Source organism: Neopelma chrysocephalum, unplaced genomic scaffold, assembly GCF_003984885.1.
Source record: "Neopelma chrysocephalum unplaced genomic scaffold, ASM398488v2 Primary Assembly neopelma1_42, whole genome shotgun sequence".
Classification (NCBI taxonomy): Eukaryota; Metazoa; Chordata; class Aves; order Passeriformes; family Pipridae; genus Neopelma; species Neopelma chrysocephalum.
The window spans coordinates 1,342,695-1,365,525 of NW_020897700.1; the positions used below are offsets into that span (position 1 = coordinate 1,342,695).

Genomic DNA, 22,831 nt, shown 5'->3' on the forward strand with positions numbered 1-22,831 from the left:
CTAAGCACTAGACATATGATTTGTTGCTTTCTTGGTGTGGAAGTCTGATGGATTGTAAACAATCATGTGCTCTTCAAGCTCACATGTTAACTTAGGATCATACAGACTTTTATCATAACATTCCCTCTGCCACCTTGCCTCCAGGCTAAAGAATAATGACTCAGACAGTCCTTTCTTCCACGGAAGCAAGTCTGTTCTTCATCATTTCCATGGCCCTTCTTTCTAGCCAACTTAGTGCTGTGATTTTGGGGAAAAAAACAAAATTGCATATAGTAATGAAGAAATAGCACAACGTGAATTGGAACTTATATGGAAATGCAAACAAAGAATTTTACATTTGTTTTCCTTTCCTAATAATTTTGGTTTTTTTACTGAGAATTAAATGCTTACTAGTAAACAGGGCACAAAATAAAAATAGCAGCATGCCTTACAGGAGGTACTCTTGCACAAGAAAGACATACTAGGTAAAACATAGTAATGTGCATTTCTAATTGTTCATTGCATTATACTTATTTTAGGCTCAGTAGGTCCTTTGACATCACTGGCATAATCCAGTAGAAGGAGCCAAATTAACTGGTAAGGCATTTTCAGTACAAGTTTGACTACTTATCCAGAGTCCTTCAATGTTTCCCTCTATTGAGTCTCTACTGAGACTACAGTGATTCAGAGAAGTCCTGTTGTGTTAGCCATTATGGAGATACTAAGCAAAAACCAAACAATTTCTCTCCCAAAGGACTTTGAAGCTTTTATCAAATCTCATTGGCAAATGAGATTTAAAAAGTTAAGGGATAAAAAATGATAACAAGTAACAATAAACCGATATTAAAAGTACTTGCAAACTGAGGCAAGGTTAACTCTCTGAACTAGATTACAATGTTGCAAGAGTAACTTTGTGCGGTAATAACATTTATTTTGTGTTTCTAATAGATAGGAAGTGATGTCTCCAACTGGGTTGGAACAGATTGCCCCATACATAAAATTTATTTTTATTTGAGAAACCTTCTTAAATAACTGACAATGTGTAGTACTCCAGCAGTCTAGCCAAGTTTTCTTTTGGGTCAATGTTGCTAAGGCTAAATTCCGACTTATATCTCCAGCTAAAATCTGCCATCTGCCTATAGAAAATATTTCTCAGTGAAAAAAAAAGGTAACTGAAAGATGCAAATACATGCTCAAACACAGGTGGCAGGGAGTCTTTTCAAGCAATTCTTTCACCTTAATGTTAACTAATGTTACAGTTCTAAAACACATCTTCAGATCTGTGATGCCCCATTCATGTCAGGTTTAAGTCGAAATAGTACAATACATTTACCACTGTATGGACCACCTCAGTGGTGCATGGGAGAAATGCATTATCTTCCTGTTTGAATACAGTCATAGGAATAATAACAAGAAAAATATAAGACTACATTTAGCAACAAATACTAAGTTGTTACAAAAGGCATGGTCCAGGAGGGATGGAAGAGGGTTGGGTTCCAGCCTCATGTCCTTTCACAAGGCTAAAAGATTTGGGTCACACACATTTGATGCAGACTTTTGAAAAACCCTATTTAGACAGAGATCCTAAGATGAAACCGTGCTTCTGGGTGTTTCAGAGCTGCCTATCCTGGAGAATAAGAAGGAAAAAGGGACATCTCTGTTGAATTGGTAAAGATAGTGGAATCATGACTTTAATTTGTTAAAGTAACACAGATCCTTATTTATCCCAGAGGTATTTAAGATGGTAGGTGCTGCAGTGGAAAATAAAACAGCCTAGTGACATCCAATACACTGTTAACCTCAGCTATATCACAATGTCAGCAACATTTCCAAAATATTTTTTCTGTGAACAGCAAGATTTATACATAATCTGTTTCTTGTTGTATGTGTATCTAGGCACTTTTTAGATCTGTGGTACTTCTGACCAAGTGTTCTCACTTGAACTCTCAGCTGCTGCTCTAGAAGTTGGAAAAAAAAAAAAAAGTGTTGGCACATCAAGGGCTGTATTTTCGTTTCTGGACAATATTTTCTAGTAAGCAGAAGTTTCATATCTTGAGCTGGGCAATTAAATACTTTTTAATGGCTTTAAAGATGGAAAAGAATCTCGCACACAAAGGCTTAAATAGATCAGATATTTTTCATGGGACATTTATTAATTAAAAATAAATAAATTTAGTGGTCATTTATTATTTAGGTCAACAAAATCAGACGCAAAATTCCTGGGAAAACTGTTTGATGAAGTGAGCTAGACTGCCAGGGATGTCGGCCCAGAAATCAGGCCATGTTTGCTCTAGAAATACGGAGCCGACGTGTTTAAATCGCGGCGCACCCTCCGCGCCCGGGCCGGCGGGTCCCGCAGGAGCCGCGCAGCGACACCGCCCGGCCGCGGAGCGCGGGCGCCCCCGCGAGCCCGCCGGGCGCGGTACCCGACCGGCTCGATGCTCTTCGTCAGCGCCGTGCTCTCACACACGGGGGGGGAATAATACTGGACTTCTGTAGTTAGAATTGCAACTGCTCTTTGACAGCTGTTGTGAACATAATTGAAATATTTCGGTTCGCGATATCTGACTCTTGTGAAATTTGTGTTCGCACATCCTTGTCCAGCTGAGAGTGCTGCGCTCTCTGTCACAAAAGCAGAGGCACCCCTTTAAATTGGTGACATGGATACATGCACAGAGGGAAAAGGATTACATGGAAAAAGAGCTGCAGAGGGAGTACCTGGGCAGTACAGATAAGTTCAGTGAACAAATCAGCATTTACACTGGCCACCGCACAGGCAAAAAGCTATCATTGAAATAGCTTTTCTTCCATTGTAAATGCCAAGGCATTTGCTGCCCAAAATGAGGGTTTGTCATTACCTGCTAGCCACAAGTCAGTGCTGCTCCACACTTGAACGTTTCTTAATTTGCATCACTACAGTTCCTCTCTTAAAGGCACTGTCCACTTCAAAAGGAAGGAGTGATCTGTCCTCTGCTAACTCTGGTCAGAGCTGAGATCAATTCCTGTCTTTAAACTGCAGCCAACTGTCTTCCTCTCAAGTTTGCTCGTTTGGAAACAAAATAGCCATGTCAATACCTATAGAACATGAAGGCCTCCAACCCCTGCACCTGTGAGTCACTATCAGCCAGGAATGCAATGCCTCTCATACACCTACACAATGTGCAAAACACATAATGGAGGGCATCACACAGCAACAATCCTATCACATCAGGGAATGGACTGCCCAGGGAGAGTTTACACTTTCTTAGTGTCTAGTAGAGTTATTACAATGACTGCCAAGGAAATAATGAATGTACTGAGGTTTGCTCTACATAAAACCACAGGAAGATGTTCCTGCTCAATTACTCTTCTAAAAAGAGAGCTAACAAATGTCAATGCTCCTGATTGAAAAACATCACTATCCCTTTCTCATAATTTCCTTCAGCTTCAAATGAGTAAATTCAAGGAAGAAATCAGTATATTTACAAACAGCAGTAGCTCACACTAGATCCATTGTTTGATGTATTTAGAAGTCTCTTTGAAGTTTGTAAAGGTTAAAAACATGGCCTGCCATGGCCAAGCAGTGATGGCTTGTCACCAGCTGGTATTTTCCATGCAACGTTCTTGCTTTTGCTCAACTGACTTTATAACCTACTAGTTTTACTCTTCATTTAGTAGCCAAAGTCATAGAAACCTTTCCAAGACTAGTGAAAAGCATGTTTGTCTACATTAAAGAGCTCACATAATTTCTTTTTGTTAAAATCCAGCATCACCACACTGTGTACCAAGAACATGGTGCAATCCTTTTGTAGGAGGTTGTGCTTGTTTTCTTTTTGAAATCTGACCTGAGGTATCCCAGGTGTTTATTTGGCACCACTGTGGGTTTTAACAACTATATCTACAATAATTCATCTTTGGGGAAGGGAATTATAGCTGCAATAAGGTGCCCAAACTACTCCCTCTTTCATCAAAAAGTCGGAGGAACTGCAGAGGATGGCAGAGGTTGCCTGTAGAGGCTGCATATAAAGTCAGGAGTTGCTGAGGATTGGAGACGACTCCCATCTCTGCCCTTGGTCCCAGCACTAAGTGGCACAATGGGAGCAGATTTAAAGGGTAGGGTGTGAAATGGGCCTTAGGTGATGATGGCACAGAACACAAGAATCAGGGTCATCATTTTCTTCCAAACCCTGAGGCAGAATTCAGGATTCTCACACTTAAATCTTCACCTGTGACTTTACAGCAAGTACCTGTGCAACATCTAAGTAGTGATGTCAAATTTGTTCTTTATTCTGTCCCCTAAAGACAAAGGATGAGTATTACCTCATGTAGAGGATATCTGTGTAGTACCAAGCCTATGCATACCCTTTCAGTATGAGATGACAGTTCCAATTTCCTCTGTTTGGCACCATCTTTTCTGAAAAGGGAAATCATTCAAGAGAATTTTTTTTTATAATATAGACTTGCAAGAAAATGAAGTTAACACTTCCTTGCCAGTCTTGGTCTTGGCCTTTTAAATAGTCTTAGCAGTCTTCATTCCCTCTTTCAATCATTCTGTATTACACCCTACATTTGGCTCATATTGGTTCTGTGGTTTGTGTACAAAACCTTTAAAGCAGCTACTGAAGTCCCACTAGTAAGGAGCTACTTTGACCTTCTGCAGTGAAAAGGAATGGAAACCAGCCATGCAAAGTTCTATGTCACAGCCTTGAGATGGTTCATTTAAAAAAAAATTAGCATAAGTAATGAAAAGCATCATTTTAAGCTAACAGCAGTGATCCATATTACATAGATTAGTATGGTTTTTGGAGCAATTCCTATAGTCAGAAAACTATGGTTCTGAACAGTTCACAAATAAAATATGTGAACATTTAAACTTGTTCAGCCCATCACTGTGTGTTTGCATCAAAATATAGCTGCTCAATAACTGCAGGCTTTCCAAGCAGTCTCTGGAGCCTGCCAGCAAGTTCTGAGAGCTTCTCTGATTGTCACCAGGGAAACCACAAACCTGTTCTGTATGTGGCCAGCCTTTCAAAGATGAGGCTATTACCAGGCACCATCATAGGGAAAGACATCTCAAGACTAATTTCCCTAGCTAGATATTGTATTACTGGTGTATATGAAAGGATAAGTTCCTACTTTTGTAGAGGCTTCTGATGCTATGGTTAGTTCAGCTGGCAAAACTACTGTCAAGTTTTCTAAAGCTTTGAGTTCAAACACATGTTTTTATTTGATCTCTGTTATATGATTTAAACCTGATTAAATCTAACACCTGAAGGAAAAGTTTAAAAATAGATGAGAAGTTGTTCTCTCCTTTGGTAGATACAGGGAGAAATTAGAAAAATGCAATAAAGTGGAACCCGTTTAAATATTAGTTCAAAAATGTTGTCAATTATGACATTTTTTTTAAATTCAGTCACTTTTTAGTTCAATCAAAATATTTCTGAAAATGATAACAATAATGTTAACATTTCCAGTGGTAGAATGGCAAATTAATTTTTAATTAAATTAGAAATAATCAACATCACTGCTAAAAGGAAACAGAAGAAAGGTGTTAGTTTAGAAGTAAAAAAGCAATAGTTCTGTGATAACAGAAGATCAAAGTTGGCATGGTCTAATTAAAATATAAAATGCTTCATGAATATCAAAGGGTTGCCTTCAGCTCTGACAGACACTGTCAGGTAATATTACAGGCACCTTAATTCTTCTAGAATCATCTTTGCCTCCACTGACTCCCAACTCTATATTTTGTCACAGCCTGCATAGGAAATCAAATGAAAAGCTGGGAACTGAAGCTGGTTTTACTGTCAGAGCTCCTCCAAAAAGAGTTTAAAAGTTTTGTTGATGTTGTATCAGTCTATTGGCAAAATGAGCAACTCAAGCCTGAATGGAAAATTGTTGCATTATCACTAGCTAAAAAATTATCTTTAATCTTAAATTCTGTCCTGGTTTTCTGTCTTCTCCCTTTTTACACCTAGATGCTTCCCCAGGGTATGGAGGAGGCTACATGGCTTGTGTATAACAGGAATGTCACGCAACAGAAGGCTGAATTTGTGATTAACGACAGTTCCTTCCACTTCAACCTCAACTATTTAAGCAAAATAGTAAAACAAAAAGAAAAGTCAATAACCAAATTTTGCCTCTGTTTCAGATGGATACACTACTGATGATATTGAATTTTACTGGAATGGAGGAGAGTCGGCAGTAACAGGAGTTAATAACATTGAGCTCCCGCAATTTTCTATCGTTGATTACAAGATGGTATCAAAGAGAGTGGAATTTACAACAGGTAAGTACTGGCTACTTAAAAAAACCCTCTCCTCTCTTCCCCAACCCAGAAATATCAGTGTCTAACTTTTGTTAGGCATTACTCATTATATGATTTCTTTCTTTCAGGAGCATATCCTCGATTATCACTTAGCTTCCGGCTTAAAAGAAATATTGGATACTTCATTTTGCAAACTTATATGCCTTCCACGCTAATCACAATTCTTTCATGGGTATCTTTTTGGATCAATTATGATGCCTCTGCAGCCAGAGTTGCTCTAGGTAACTTCTTCTCAAAATAACTGAACTGCATAGATACTTGTTGCCTTTGAATACAGTGGCACCAATTCCATATTGCTGATTGCAGCATCATTAATTGTGATCTTACATATACAGCGTAGGACCTTCATTGTCAGGAAGGCAGGCAGGTGCCACCTTGCCTATATCTGAAGCTCTTGCTCTGCAGTTAAGTTGGGATCCTGACTGATTTTCAGTTGTCATAACGGTCTTTGGATCAGAACAAAAGTGTCTTGCTTCCAAACTGAAGCTCAAAAGTCTAATTCAGGTATTTAAGGGTATCTACACTGTGCTGCATGAACAATCCATGTAGATGTTAAAAAGTGTCCTCTCAGGCCAGATGCATGATTGAAATGTATACAGAAGATCCTACTGACATCAGTGGAGATATACCAGCTTCCTTTTCTCCTTTCAATGCTCTGTTTCCAATCAAAAGCTAGATACTTATTCCAGATCTCCAGATCAATGCAAGTCACCCTCTGGGATCAAGCAAGGCTATGATGTAAATAAAGTGAGAAGCATTTCCTCACATAGAAAAAAACATCAATCAACTCTTTGCTATCCAGGTCAGCTAACACCATGTTCCCTAGCCAAGCTATTGTACAAATTAAGGCAAATTGTACCAAGACAACCTGGGCTTTTGAAAGTTATTTCATTCACCCTCCATTGCATGGAAGGCCAAGGAAGGTGCTATCAGCGGACCTACAAAGATATCTTCCTCTCCAGTCCTGCAAAACGCATTCCCTTGGTTGTTAAGAATCTGATCACATAATTAAGCCATCTGTATGGGAAGTATGTATCTGTATCTGCATGCTACCATGCACCATTTCATGGCAGCATGTAACACTGCCATTATGCCTTTCACGCTCAAATCTCCTTCCTTGTCTTGTTAGTCAATGTCTTTTTCTTCTTTTTGCAGGAATCACAACTGTGCTGACCATGACCACCATCAGCACCCACCTCAGGGAGACCTTGCCAAAGATTCCCTATGTCAAGGCAATAGATATTTACCTGATGGGATGCTTTGTGTTTGTGTTCCTGGCCTTGCTGGAATATGCCTTTGTAAACTACATATTCTTTGGGAAAGGACCTCAACATCAAAAAAAGACAGCAGGCAGGGCAGGACATGCTCCAGGCAAGAAGAGCAGACTGGAAACAAATAGAGTCCAGGTAAAACATTCAAGCTAACTTCTCAAACGTTATTTCTACTGTGACAATGTTGATGTATGTGATGATAGAGATAAATGCAGATGGAACACGTGCAAAAGCATTTAAGATTGCCTAAAGAAAAATTGTATTTTAAGAGACTACAGCAATGTATGGTCTGTTTCATCTTCAATTGAAAACACAGTAAGAAACCACATAAAATGCAAATGAGTATTCAGGACACACATTTCTTTTCAGCAGAGAAGAAATACAAGGGTACAAGGGTAAAAGGAAGTTAAATATTGACCACTTCAGTTGTATATTTCTTTGATATAGAAGGTGGTACAGAAGAAATGTTTATGATAAAGTTCCTCTTTACACACAGAAACTTCACCAAAAATAAAAAGCAAAGACAGACTTAGTTGCTTCAGTGAGCCCTGAATGAAGCCCATATGACAGAGCTTCCAGGAACACAAGGATGCCGCTGCTAGGTTATGACAGCTTTCACAGATGTCAGGATTTTTCCTTCAGCTAAAATCAAGCAGACCTCAACTACCCTCTCTCAAAAAAAAAAATAAGCCAGAAAAACTCCCGGAAGTAATATTATGGACTTTTTTTTTAACAGGGACAAGTTTAATTTTGCAATACATCACTGAGCACTTGCAAACTGCTATAAACCTATTTCAACTTTTCCCAGTTTTTCAGAAATAAACCCTTCAAAGCCTCAGGTGTATTTGGCCCAGTCTGACTCAGAGGAAAATACATATCCTAATAGCCAAAAATCTTCTTCCTTTCTCTGCTTTTCTTACAATATATTACATCCAAGTATTAATGAGATCTTACCCAGGCTGTCCTATAAACTTCTGTGCTGTTGTGGCCTGAGGTGATAACATTTGGTCAAAACTTTATTTGAGCCCTCTGTTCAGCTGGAAGAATGAGACCGACACATAAAACTCTAACAGGTAAGACTGTATCTTGATGCATGGTTGCAATTTCACATACATATCAGGAAGTGTGTTTCAGAAACTCTGTGATATCTTATTAGTTCTAAATTTGTGTGTCTGGTGTCCCAGCAGCCACACCACTACAGCTAAGCATCATTAACAAAGCTGTCATATTCTCAGCCTCAGTGAACTCATGAGCCCATTAAAAGTCCTTACTCACATTTGCCTCCTGTCCCATTGTGTAGGAGATGCTTATTACAATGGGGGCACAATATCAGTTCAGGCAATCATCAGTCTCCAAGGTCCCACAAAGTACTGTCTTCCACAGAGCAGAGGAGATAAGCCACCCTGTTATGGATTGTTGCACGCAGATACTGTCTATGCATTTCTATGGCAAATAAGGAAGGGAAAAAAAACAACAAAACTCACAAACGCTGACCAGCCACCTCAACAGCTCCTGAGATAACCCAGCCTAGTGAGAAGCAGCACAGCAAGGATTCAGGATGAAGAGGGAATCAATGCTTCTTCAGAGGTCAGCCTTGTCCCCATGGGCCCCAGTGCACTAAACTGAGTAAAGGATGAGAAAGTGTTAAGGATAACAGTGCCGGTAAGTTCTTTTTCCTACATATTTGGAGAGTTTGTTTAACTAACAAAAGGCCCTAACTCATAACTAAAAGCTTTTGTCTAAATGTTACATGGCAAAGATTTAACTGAGGCTGGTACTCAGAACGGAATGGAATGGACAGTTTTTAGAGCACCACATGCATACACCAGCATTTTTCTGACAGAAAAAGAAGGCACACATGCTTTGTACCAGGATTTGTAAGTGCTTACACTGGAGACAGCAATTCCATTTTGAGGCTGAGAGTGCTTTAAGTGAGCAGACTGCTTTCTGCCTGTACAGTGCAGGTTTGTGAACATTCATTTTACTCAGCATGGAAATGCTGATGTCCAACGGTTGTATTTCTGTCCTTGGCAGGAAGAATGCACATGACTGGAGAAGTGGGACACAGTAAGGTTATGTGAAAACAGCTTTGAGCTCTTCTCCATTGTGTTTTGAGATTTTTCACTGGTATTATGATGTCTGTACCAGAGCAGGGGAAAGTTTTTTTGGAGCATAAAAGTACAGTTGTAAGTATATATAGCTACAGGATAATTTTTTCCCTTCTGCTCATGACCCACATCACTTATCCATACAGGGACCTCTAACCAATAGATGATATGTAACAGTGCTTCATCTCTTTGTGCCAGGTGAAGATATTAATCATTCTCATCTGACATGCAACTCCCATGAGTAAAAGAGTTCAAATTCCTTCAGCAGATAACAAAAGCATTAGATGTGTGAGCAACACTCAACAAACTGACCACGATATTAACAGTAGAGAGAAGACCAGATGAACAATGAAACTGAACTGCTGTTTCTTATGTGGCTGTTCCTTTCTCTACAGACTGAAGAAGGTGGAAATAGTGTCTTTCCAGTTTCACAGTTTATGCCATTTTAATTTCTAATATACAAAAAAAATTAATTTGTAGTAAACAATATTTCTTTTTCTCTGAATAAAGCATAAAGACTGTTTATATGTCCTTGTTCATTTGTTGAAGCTAGATGTCATTATGGATAAATAGGATAAAACCACCCTGCAAGAAAATATTTAGATAGCCCATGCATGCAACTGCCTCTGTTTCCCCAGACAATGATAGTGTGAATGTTACAGAGAAGATTTCTCTTAAATATGAGAAAAAGGTAGAATGCAATCATACTGTGAGTGGGAAAGGGGTTGAGCCATCATAAGGTTCATAAATGACAACACAAGGCAAGTGATAGATGGTCTTGCTCCCCGAGTCCGCGCAGCATCACACCTTCCTTTCAAACCTTCTGTGAACCACAAAGCACCCAGAATAGAAAGCCAAAGGCCAGCCACAGGTTCTGAGGAAACCATGATTCTCCAACAGAGTGGCTACTGGAAGGAGAAAAAAAAGGGGAATACATAACCACACAACTAGCTCAAACATCAAGTAAATCCCCACCTGAATAAGTATAGCCCTGCTGAGCATAACCTGTTTCTTTGCAGATCAGATTGTGATAACACTACTGCATTTGTTCCAACAAGACAGCTTGTATGAGTAACATGGCCCTGAATCTTTCATCTTAAGAGGAAGATGGGTTTGTATTGACATAAAACAGAAGTTATTACCTTTTATCTTCCAACAGTTAAGGTAAAAAAAATAGGTAGGTAAAAACTCATTCCAGACAGTGTTTAACATTTGAGACCCATTCTTTGTCAAGGAATGCCAACACGCTATTCTTCCCCTAGAGCTGACTGACTATTTTTTATGTGGTCAACACAGGACTGTTGTTTTGGGTGGTTTTCTTTTTATTACTTTACTGTTTTACACTTAAAATATAATTTGATGGCCCTAAGCAGAAAACTCATTTTCTAAGTAAACATACAAGCAAAATTATTACTTTTTTTTTTATTATGTTTCCTCAGCACACATCATACACTTAAGAAAATTCATACATATGTTACCTGTGCTGATTTAGGCTTTAGGTAGTTCCACTGCAAAGGGAAAATTAAAAATTTATATACTCAATTTAGATACAATACAGACACAAATGTTCTTACAAGAAGCATCACCATATTCATTCACCTGAAGAATACATAAACTTCGATAATTACACCAGATGACTAACACAGCATCAGCTTTAGATCCTTTGGCATGTTCTTCACATATTCTTCGTTACATGTTCAAAAGACCCAAAAAAAATCAGTTCTTTGGCTTTCTGCAACTTTAGGCAAGATTTATGCATTGTACAAACCAAAGTGTTTGTGCAAACACACATTTAGGCTCAGAACATCTGTTAAGCAAGAAATCTTGTTTTCATCTGAGCCGTGGTCAGTTTATGTAACAAAATTTAGGGGATTCCAGTTAAAGAGCAACACGGTGGTATTTGAAAGAATAAATGTATCATATCTGACAAGGAAAAAGTACTCTAGGCTAGATATGGCTCATCCTTCCTCCATAAGCAGGGGACTGAGATACTCTACTCCTAAGCAAGCAGTCAGACAGCTACTGGGTCAGAAAACTCAGTGGACAGAGCCTTGTCTCTCCCATGCCAATTTTTTGTCATGCCATCTGATGCAAATATGTCAAAGACTGTACAACTGCAGTACGTACCTGATGTGGGGAAAGAGCCTCATCAGTGAGGTATGGGTTGGAATGAGTTAAAGGCTGCTCTCTGGTTCTGATGCACAGGCTTCCTCCAGCACAGGGCCAAGAGAAAGGCCCCAGTAACCTTGTATTAAGTAAGGGAGAAAAGATTTTAAGACAGAAAATTTACAGCATTTACTGTGCACATATTTGCTGTTAATTCATTCTAAAAATAACAATAGACAAAACTAATAACAAGTCTCTTTTGGGGATCCCCTAACAAGTTGTACATTTTCCAGATTCCTGCAGGAATTTGTAGAATTACTAAGCTTCAGTAACAAAACCTCAGCCGTACAAGTCTTAAGAATATTTTGAAGTGAACGTCAAGATATACTGAAAGGGTTTTTAATTATGTGGGAAACTAACTGGTTCCCACAAGCTTCACATTACACAGAGAATTTGACCAGGTACATAAGAAGAGACTTTATACTTCGCTGAGCTAATTTAGTCAAGATCAGTGTAAGGTCTTTTGCTGTGAATTGCTAAGACTTCAATTCAAATACCGAATTGTTTCATGATATATACAAATCACCTCACCTAAAATGGTTTAAATGAAACTTATTCTAAAAATAACAGGTTCATTCAGAACACTTAGAGTAGGAATTCATGCGCTGCTTGCCTCATAATAAACTGTCAGGGCATATTAGTTTAAGAAAGATCCCTGTGAATCACTTCAGATTGTAGGCTGTTAGGAGATGTCTTGTCAAAAGAAAAGCCATAATAATTGCTTAATGATGCTTGCATTACTGTTACTACTATTATATGACTAAAGTCAATTAGCTTACACATTAGCTTATGTAATCAAAGACAGTTCAAAGAGCTATTTCATAAAACTGGGACGAAAAGGTTGACTATCAAAACTTCTGAGTATTAAAAAAAAAATCTCTTTCTACACAGAGACAACTCTGAGATCATTATTTTTTCTACTAAAAAAATGTCAGATCTTTGGAGTAATGAATAGTCCTATGGTTATGGTAGTCCTCTGGAAAGCAGGAAACCCTAGTTTAAATCTTCCATCTGCTTAAATTTGAAGGCTTGACCTAAAAAGTATAAACTGGGTAGTCTATATCTCAAGCAAATATTTGAAAACAGCATGCTCATTTGTGACAAGTTGGCCTCTCTAACCCAGAATATGAGTTTTTCCCACAAAAACAGTGGTGGGAACCGGGGTGTTCCCACTGAACGCTCTTTTCAGCACATACAGAATCAGTTGCTAAACCAGACAAGTGCATTTTCTATCTGTGCTGACTTATACTCCATTTAGAAGATGTTTTTACCCCACAGATCTCTTGTGTGGCTTTTGTACAAATAGCCCTTTCACTGCTTTGTTTTCAGTGAGCAGGTGCTTAGTCTGGCACAGTGCAAAGACATCAGCAGTCACTAAATGAGATTTCTCCTGGCAATGGGAAGGAACATCTTCCACACTGCCAGGTGGAACCAAGGCTTTCTCTGGCTCCCAGCTATCCTCTGTGGCAACCCCAGAGACTGGGTTTCCCTGTGTGTTTTTCTTGGAGATTTTTCTTGAGCATACTTCAAATCTGCTGTAGATTATCATATCATTTCCTAGCTCTGCTATGTCTTACTAAAAATGTAAAGATCAGAGTGCAAACAAAGCATTGCATATCACTGGTGCTTCACAACACTAGATGTTGTCTATAATTACTATTTTATTCCTTGATATAAAGGTATCCACAGACATGGTCTAGACTGTGATAGGTCAAACACCACAGCTTACCGAAACCAATTTTAGTATTCAAGCCTCGAGGTGAAGTCTTTGAAGTTTCATTTAAGAGGCCTGTGTTCTGATGTGTATTTCCCTCATACAAGCTATAGTGCATGTTTAAATATCTGTGAATTTGAAACATCTAGGAAGTCTTTATGAAGAAGTCAGAAGTCTTCATCCTGGGAACACCAAAAAATTTTCAAAAGAGGTTTTACTACAAACAGGTAGAAAACTAAAGACTTGTGAAAAGGTAAACACTTTGTAGCAATGCTGCCATTCATGGTTAATTATATTCATACATAAGAAAGACAATAACACAAAAATATTTTATATATATATATATAAAATATGGTGCCAGATGTACATAGTGGTTGCAGTTTCCAGTTCTTTGCATAGGTACTTAAAACAGTGCCCTGACTAAATAACAGCACAAATAAAGTAAGTGACAAACATATTTGAAACAACTGCTTCTGGTACTAACACATAAAAATGCAACTGAATGTAGGGTTCCATTGAGTAAAATGGATTATGACAAGGCACATGAACAAGTTACTGATATGCTATGATTTCCATCTCTGCAATGTAGTAATTGTCCAAAATCAATTTTCATCATGAACATTTTACATAACTGCACCTTCGTGCTCTTCATATCATAAACCCATTGTTACAAAACTTTGAAACTACCCTTCAGCACTAAATCTGTATAAAATTGTTTAAACAGTAGCATTTTCTTTTCACCTTGTGTACATGAAACCTTCAAGTGTCCAGTCACCAGACATTACAAATCAGAATTTCATAAAGACTGTGACCCAAGTTAAAGATAAAATTAGAAAAGTCTTATTTCACAGAGGATAACCAAATTACAAGGTCCCAGACCAAGAAGCCAGGTCAGGATGGAAGGTACTTAGATATTTATTAGCTAATTTCACACTAGTTAGGAAAGTGTATTCAGTATCTTTTCATTTTTGTGAACACTGTGCCAGATACGACTGTCACTGCAGGAGTGTTTCAGTAGTAGTCAGAAGGTCCATCTGGGAAACACCTTGGGCTGGCTGAGGAACTTGTCTAATTCACATTCCTTCCTTGACACAGGTTGATCCCCATGGAAACATGCTTCTTAGACCACTTGAAACACGAAATGACGTCAGCAGCTCAGATGTGTTCACAAGCCTCCGTGACCCTCGAGCCACCACGTACACGTATGACAGTGCCAACCTGCAGTACAGAAGAGCCACTTCCAGCAGAGACCTCTACAACAGGAGTGCTCTGGAGAGGCACAGGCTTCATAAAAAAGGACACTTACGAAGAAGGGCATCCCAGATCAAAGTCAAAATCCCTGATTTGACTGATGTTAACTTGATAGACAAGTGGTCCAGAATGGTGTTTCCCATAACGTTTATTCTTTTCAATGTTATTTACTGGCTGTATTATGTCCACTAATTTATGCAATAATGTTACCACAGACTAATTAGACTTGTTGCTTTTCCTTCTCAATTTTAACTCTGAAGAACTTCAGTAGCTATAATGTTACATGTTCAGTGTAAGATACCCAGCCATGGAACACTTTTAGATTTAAGCTTTCAAAAAAAAAACCCAACCCAACCCAAATCCAGCCTCAAACCATTCAGATCAGAATACTACGGATCTGCTCTTAAAAAGCATCTTCAGCAAAAGTGCTATACCTTGATTTTTACAAAGTTTATGCATCACACAGGACCTTTCTGTAGCCACTTTAATTTTTTTTTAAGTGGAATAAAAATTAGTCCCTCTGTATTTCTTATCACATATTGGCAGCCCACAGCAGCATGCTTCCAAACAACACAGTAATACAACTCAAAGTAGTATCTATGTCACTGTCTTTCAGCATTTAGAGTGTAGAGAAATTTGAAGAAATAACAGTTTGAAGGATTATAATTGTTACACCACACATCATTTCAAATAGTTATATTTGAAGGATTTCCACAGTGTGTGTGAGAACTATCACTCAAGGAGAAGTCAAATCACATTTTCAGAGAAGCAGGGATCTTGAAAAGAAATAAAGGGTAGTAGAGAGAAATTCCACTGAATTTCCAAGCAAGGAATCAGCTGATTTGATCTAACTGGACACAAAGTAATAAAGTTGAAATTTATGAGAACAATTGTGCCATATGCAATTTTCTATTAAAAAGTAGAAAACAAGCATAACGGTGGATATTTGGGAAGGGGGAGATCCTTCAGGCCTCGTTTTAGTCCATAACCTTGAAGGAGTATGCTCTCCCACCCTGCCTCCCACCACGTGGCCCTGAGACCCCAAGACGGAGCACTCACCAGACCACCAGGGGAGACAGGACGAAAGAGGAGGTTTAATTGTGGGAGGGGGCTTATATAGCCCTTGGGGACCAATCACAGGTGAGGGGTCACAATCAATGTAAGGGGTTTACAGCCAATAAGGGAGGGGTTAACAAGGGACCAATGGAAACACCTTGGGACATCTTCCCAGGACACTCTGGCCCGAGAGATAAGGGATTTACAGTGGAGGTATAGGGGAAAACGCAGTGGCTCTGTAAAGAGCCCTCTTAACATGAGTTTAAACAACATTAAAAACTTCTGCTTCATTAGTCCATCTTTGGCAGGACTCTTTCCAAACATCCATTGCTACACAAGCACATGTTCATTCCTGGAAGCAATACTGAGACATACACCAGACCAAGATTTTTCTTGACTCCCAGGTCTCCCGTGGCTGGTAATTGCAACATTCTCCCAAAAGTTACACACAGAATCACACAGAGTATTCCGAGTTGGAAGGGGCCCATAAGGATCATTGAGCCCAACTCCTAAATGAATGGCCCCTATGGGGATCGAACCCACGACCTTGGTGTTATTAGCACCATGCTCTAAGGGGAAATCAAACCCAAAACTAAGTTGGCAGATGTCTGAGAACAGATCTGAGGAGATTTCTGCATATAGTTTCCTACAGATTTCCTTACTCCACTGAGGATCAGAAGATGGGTCTGAGTCTTACGGCATACCAGTGATGTTGGGTGCACTCCTTTTGAGGAGCTGCCTCTCCGCACTTGGCTGCTTTTTGCCTAACACAGCCAATTCCAGCCAAGGAGCCACAGGTAAAGTTCTAGCAAGGTCCATGCAATTGAAAAGCAATAGGTCAGTAATCTTCTCTATGGTCAATTGTTTCCTAACAGTGTTTACACTGTTGTCTAACATAGCAATTTATTGAAACTATTATTAGTTAATTTTTTTTTTATTAAAACTGTTTCATACTTTTACGAGAGTCAAGATATCCAAGTCAACAGAGTCTATGTAGGTACCAAAGTGATTGTTACCCATGGAAGCTTGTACAGAAAGAAACATTGATACAGATACAAATGAGTGATGTGGAAAGCTGCTTCAGCAGCTCCTCATTGTCTGGCAGTAAGGTCAGCTGATTATCTTATTGCCAATTGATATGATAATTTTTTAAATCAGAATATAATAACAAATGAAACCTTCCTACATGCTAAAGTTTGTCACATTGTGCAATACCTGGACCTTCTCATCCTTCCCTCTGTTTGTGCAACAGGTTTCTGCAGAAAGAGTCTGGAATAATAGAATCAACAAACAAGAAAGGGAATAGGTTTAATTTACTTGCTACAAAAAATATAGGGCTGCAAACCAGGCATTTGACATTGCTAATCTTGGGGGGTCTTTAAGACTATCAATTTTTCTGTGGGCTCCAAAGTCCCAACCTCATCCCAAGTTCAATGGAGCACAGTGGTGGTCTCCTCAGATGTCTTCTCTTCGCTCATACTACCTTTAACCTCCAGTCTATTAAAGAGTTGCACAATTTTATCAGATTAATCAGCCACTGGGTACAGCTTGAAGTGATTCAGGACAAATATTAATTCAGTCAAATGGCTCTTCTGAGTAGGCTACAACTTGTATGCCTATCCCCACCCTGAAACAACTCCAAATATTTTTTAAACAAGAATCCCACATGGGACAATTTGATTAATTTTTTAGTCAAATTTAAGCAGTGTTTAGATAAGAATATTTGAGTGGCAACTAACTATATTATTTTGGTATTGTAAAATAAATAATACAGAGAACATATGGAAGTAAGCAAAGTGAACTTTCCATAACTGCAAAAAATGGCCCCAGGAGGGAGACAGCAGCAGGGCCATATGTACTGTCCATTCCAAACAAATAGTTTTGAATTCAGTGAACTGGCACCAGACTTTGCAAACGGAATAAGTTCACAAACCAGTGAATTTGCCCACATTGTGGTTATACAAAAAAATAAATTCAAAGAAAGTAATACATTCTGCAAACTTGTAGTGCAATATACTCTATGAAAAACAACTGCTAGTGACCCATATTTTCACATTACCTGATTTCCTAAAGACAGTCACAGACAGATCACAGGATAGTAATTTAACCTGGCTGTTCAAACGCTGCAGAGACATTAGAACCTCTCCTTTCAGTTGCAGTGAACATTTAGGAAGAACCAACACCCAATATGACATTGAAACAAGACAAGACTTTGGGTTAAAAAAAAGGATCCTTTATCTTTGATTACAAGAGCAAGGATCAGCTTTAATGGTCTTCAGCATTTTTTCTTGTAGGTTTTTAACATCTACATACACCTATTTTCTAGTTTATGGATCAACCAGCTACTTCACACAACAGATGACAGGCACATGGATTAAAAGCAGTTACATATTACAATTCCAAGGGGATAAAAAAGTATGGAGCAGAGTAAAAGCCATTAACAAAACAAGAGCAGTGCAAATAAAGAACTCCTTAAGAACAGTATGTTCCAAAATAGGACGCTCCACTCTTATGCACCAGGAGACCTTTAACACATGCCACCAATACAAATCCCAGCCCTGCAGCCCATTTTGAGTGGCACCCACCAAGGCCTGTCTGCACGGAGAGCAGGAAGCCACGATCTTGAGTCAGGAAACCCCTGCCAGCTCTTGGTGCAAAGTTTGGCAGCAGAGATTAGTGACTCCACCACATACAGAGGCAAGAGCCACTAACTGTAGGTACAACAACTTCTAGAAAAAAAAGCAGAAGAAAACATTTCTCGCTTGAGAGCAATACCTTGGCAGTAAGGAGAATGCTGTGGTTATTAGAGGCACAGGATGGAAAATGAGTCTGTTTAGGTTACCCATGTACATTGCCATCTGGAGCTAGAAATTAGTGAGTACAAAAGAAACACAATCTCTTCCCATCAATAGGTTGGAGTGATTCGGTTGGTTTTGCACAATAAAGGTGAATAATGCTGTAATGCTAAGCTCCCTCACAGTTGTACTTCAGTAGTTAATTTCCTTGCCCCTAGGAACCAGCCTTCAAGATCAGCATAGGTAAGGTCCTATTGCTAATTAGGTTTCAGCTAAATCCCGGTACAGTTTGTGCAGCTCTCATTCAATTTGAACTGGAAGTCCTTTTTGGCTCAGTTTCTCAAGGACTTGAGCTTTATTGTCCCTGAGTGTGTATATTTGTGTGCCTACCTGGGAGTGTCCCAATAATATATGAATCCATTGGTAATTTCAACCAAAAGATAACAGAACAGTAAGGATCTATAAGATACTACATTCCTACAAGTTTCAACAAAGCAGCTAGCTTATAGCAGAGGATAAGGCTCACATTAACCTACCACTCTTCTCTGGCAGAAAGGAACTTGATGAATCCCAACCTTATTAGTCACAAAACCCCAGTATTTTAAATATAACAGGAATATTTTTGACAACATTACATCGCGTCACGCTACCACTGAACAGCACAGAGGTGGCCATTTCAGTTATCTACCGATTCACCTTGTTCCATCCCCTTGCACTGCAAGTGAAGGATTTCTTGAGATACATCATGAAGAAAGTCGCACAGGGATGGGGGACATGTTCCACCAGCTGCTTCTGTTTCCCACCACCTATGAACCTCTGCCTATTCCCATCAATTCTCACATATTGGGGATGTATTGCTAACACTGCCTTGGGAATATTAGTAAAAAAAAAGGGCTGGGTTTTATGTGTTATATAAAAAAATACTTTTTTCTTTGTTTCTGTATTACAAAGCATAACCCCCCTCACATCTGTAATTGTCTTCCTACCCCCATGGGCAAACAACCACCCTGCACCCCAAAGAAGGCAGGAGATCACAGAAGAATACTGAATTTCAACATGTAATGATCCCGAAATGTATATGCACAGGGGGAAAGAACTAAGAGACAAATAGAAAATCTAGCATAACTTAAAGGAAGACCAGGTGACTGGTCTACTTACTGTCTGGGAATCCAGAGTTAACCCTAATTATGTTGTCTGCTCCACCTCATTCACATCTGTGAACACACCAGTTTCCTTGTGATGTTTCCTCTGAAACATCATTTGCTGTTTCGATCTGGCCGACAACATACTACCTGACTTTTTTCAGATTTTCAGAGGAAATTTTGAATGTTGTGTACTGCAGCAAAACATTTCTGAAACAAAGCTGGCAAATCATCATTTCAAGACAGAGCTGAATGAGACTTCGGCATAGGTAAAGAATTCAGGATTGGGTTTTACCAAGGAAGTTAGTAGCACTTCTCATTAGATCATTCAGTGTTGCTCTGGCTCCCATCTAAATCAATATCAATAGAAATATGGCAGATGTGAAACCCCTGCATTCCCAAGGAAAAAAATATTTTTTTACTGTAGCCATCAACTAAAAATTTTTAATCTATATGATGCTAGAAATCCTTCCTCACAGAGTCCACTGCCAAAGCTGTCTGCATGGACCTGTAGTAGTTCCTAGCTAGAAAAATCTCCACAACTTCCAGTGCCTTTCATTAGACTATTGTCTAAACTAGCTGACTAACCTGATGCTTAAAAATAGCCAGAGCCTTCTCTGTATAGTACTCCTATACAGAGAGTGGTGGTGCTGGCACATGTGAAGAGTACTTTTGAGCAAAATTTCCAGCCCCAGACAATGTGAAGGGTTGAATATCCAGTATATTATCCACAAACCAGCTTAAAACACCAGGTTCTGCTCTTGTGATGACTTCTCCACAGAGGTCCTCTGATCCAAACCTCATGATCCAAACCACACAGGCCTGCAAAAGTCCAAAGGATTTGCCTCCTTTTCTAAGTTTTTGTAGTGGTCTTTTGGTCTTTCTGGACAGGTTCTGAAGCAAGTATGGACTATAATTTCACAGAGGAAAGAGTAGTATACCACCAAATGTAATTAAAGAGGTAAAGAAAATAACAGACTATCTTTATGCACTTATGAAAGCATAACAAGAAGAGTAAAAATCCCTTTATTGCTGATACTGCATTATAAATATTAATTCACAACTCAAAATGGTAGCAAATGTTCATAGTTCAGGACAGGGTGTTTACTGGTTCCTAAAACCACCTTTCAGAAAAAAGCATAAGAAAGTTTCAGCATGTTTCTTATCAGAAAGCCTTGCTCCAGAACTCAGAAGTGTTCTACAGGCTTATATACATCTTTGAAAAACACAGCTTCTTAGCATACTTTATCAACTGCTTTGTTGATAAAGCAGTTTTATAACAATAGTCAACTCCATGCCGAAAGTTTGCCATTAAGATCCAGTTCTGATTCCCTTTAGCATACCAAGATAAAAGCTGAAATGGTTGATCATGAAAAACGTAGTTTTTCTGGAATCAAGGGAAGATTTCTATGAGAGAAAAGTGCAATGAATGCCAGTGGGGGGCAAGTAACATTATTTTTATAATTCACTTTTATATTTTTATATGCTGCATTTTGTGATGCAAATCGCAGATCTGCTTATGCAATGTGAATTTCTGTAGGTGCTTTTTACATGGTGAAATTTTGGTTCAAAAAGCCATGTGTGCAAAGTTTTGTTTCTGGTGTAAATTACATACTTAGGAGGTCTGTACACAGTACCTGCAAAACCACAGAGATTTCTTAAACATATTCATGATGGCTGGTTGGGATTTTTTTTCCCATATGACTGCAGGACCCAGAAGTGAGCTGCTCTGCAGGGTAAACATTGGGAGAATATGAACCCGTGCCCCTGAAACAGGACAAAGGGGAAGCATCTCCTGGGAACAACCTTTACAAGTTAGTGTGGTGGAATGTGGAAACACCAAAGCTATTCCACGTGCTGTAGTCAGTTTATTAGAAAGACCTTAGGCCTGAAAGAACATAGGAAAATACAGATATGGGCAAAGTGAGCAGATAAACAAAGACAAAATTAAAAATTATTTAATCTAATGGGGTCTCTTTAAACTCCTGCACCTTCGGCCTAAGCCTTCCTCTGCCTTCAGAAGATTTTCCCGATTCCTCCTTAGTCACAGCCTTAGTCTTTGTGAATGACACTCCTCACACCACAAACTCTCCTCAGCTTTTGTTACTTTATTTAGCTCTGGTCCCAGCATCTAGTTCTCTCCAAGGGCTGTGACGTGCATGGCCATGCTCCACACTTTATGAAAACCTCTGTGTGGAAATGTGATGCCAACTTCTTTACCTGTCCTCCTATTCTTCAGGAGGGAAGGGAGCATGGCTGGGCACACTTGACAGATGCACTCCTGGCCACAAGCTTGTCTTAGATGTGTACATTTGTCCTATTTGCTACCTGCTTGGGTCTACCTGCATTCCTTGAAGCGTATGTTGAAGCTGACATCCGTATAATGGGGTTTGTGAAATCTCTAGCTTTTCGCATCAATTTGGTCTGGTACAATCTCCACAAATGCCTTATCTGTCACAACTGGAGACCATGCTTGTTCCAGAAGTAACTAATTCTCTGAGCAAAGACAGAAAAAAAATATTTTCTGATAGATGGTACAAAGTACAGAGCAGCAAGCTCTCTTCTCCATTCTGCTTGGTCCTGTTCCTGGTCACCTACTGGAGGCCATTTCATGCCTTATGAGGACAGTTCATTTCTCTGCAGTGATGTACGGTCAGGATGCAATTCCATGCATTCAAATGCAATTCCATGATCATCATGTTTTAGCTGCTAGTTCTCAACTGCTCGTCAACTGGTGCTCCTCTCCCTCTCTAGCCAGTCACACAGTGTTTTTATGCCCCCTATTAGAAACATAATTTTTATCATTATATTAAAAAATATTGAGATTTTCAATAAAGTCTAACACCTAAAAAAAAAGCATATAATTGCGTATTTAGTCTTGTCACATCGTAACAGAAACTTGTCTTCTTTTTAAAGCAAAAAATCATTGAAAAATTATTTTTCAGTCTTTTCTGTTCAAGTGTTGCAGTAAAGGACAGGACAAATATAGGACGATACTAAAGACTAAACCACCACCCCCTACCCTTAATTGTAAATCCATCATTA

General features: G+C 39.1%; 1 protein-coding gene across 5 annotated transcripts in view; it reads left to right on the forward strand.

Moving 5' to 3' along the window:
- GABRB1 (gamma-aminobutyric acid type A receptor beta1 subunit) overlaps positions 1-15,330 on the forward strand; it is a 129,158-nt gene extending 113,828 nt beyond the window's left edge. For 2 of the 5 annotated variants that reach the window (XM_027676317.1, XM_027676318.1), the window contains 4 exons: positions 6,107-6,244; positions 6,352-6,504; positions 7,439-7,689; positions 14,638-15,330. In XM_027676317.1, the coding sequence (XP_027532118.1) occupies positions 6,107-6,244; positions 6,352-6,504; positions 7,439-7,689; positions 14,638-14,985 (890 nt within the window). In that variant the 3' untranslated portion in view covers positions 14,986-15,330. Of the gene's footprint in view, positions 1-6,106; positions 6,245-6,351; positions 6,505-7,438; positions 9,741-9,860; positions 11,370-14,637 lie in introns of those variants that run through there. The other 3 variants (XR_003533154.1, XR_003533153.1, XR_003533152.1) reach the window with 3 other exon arrangements.
- Positions 15,331-22,831: the final 7,501 nt, after the last annotated feature.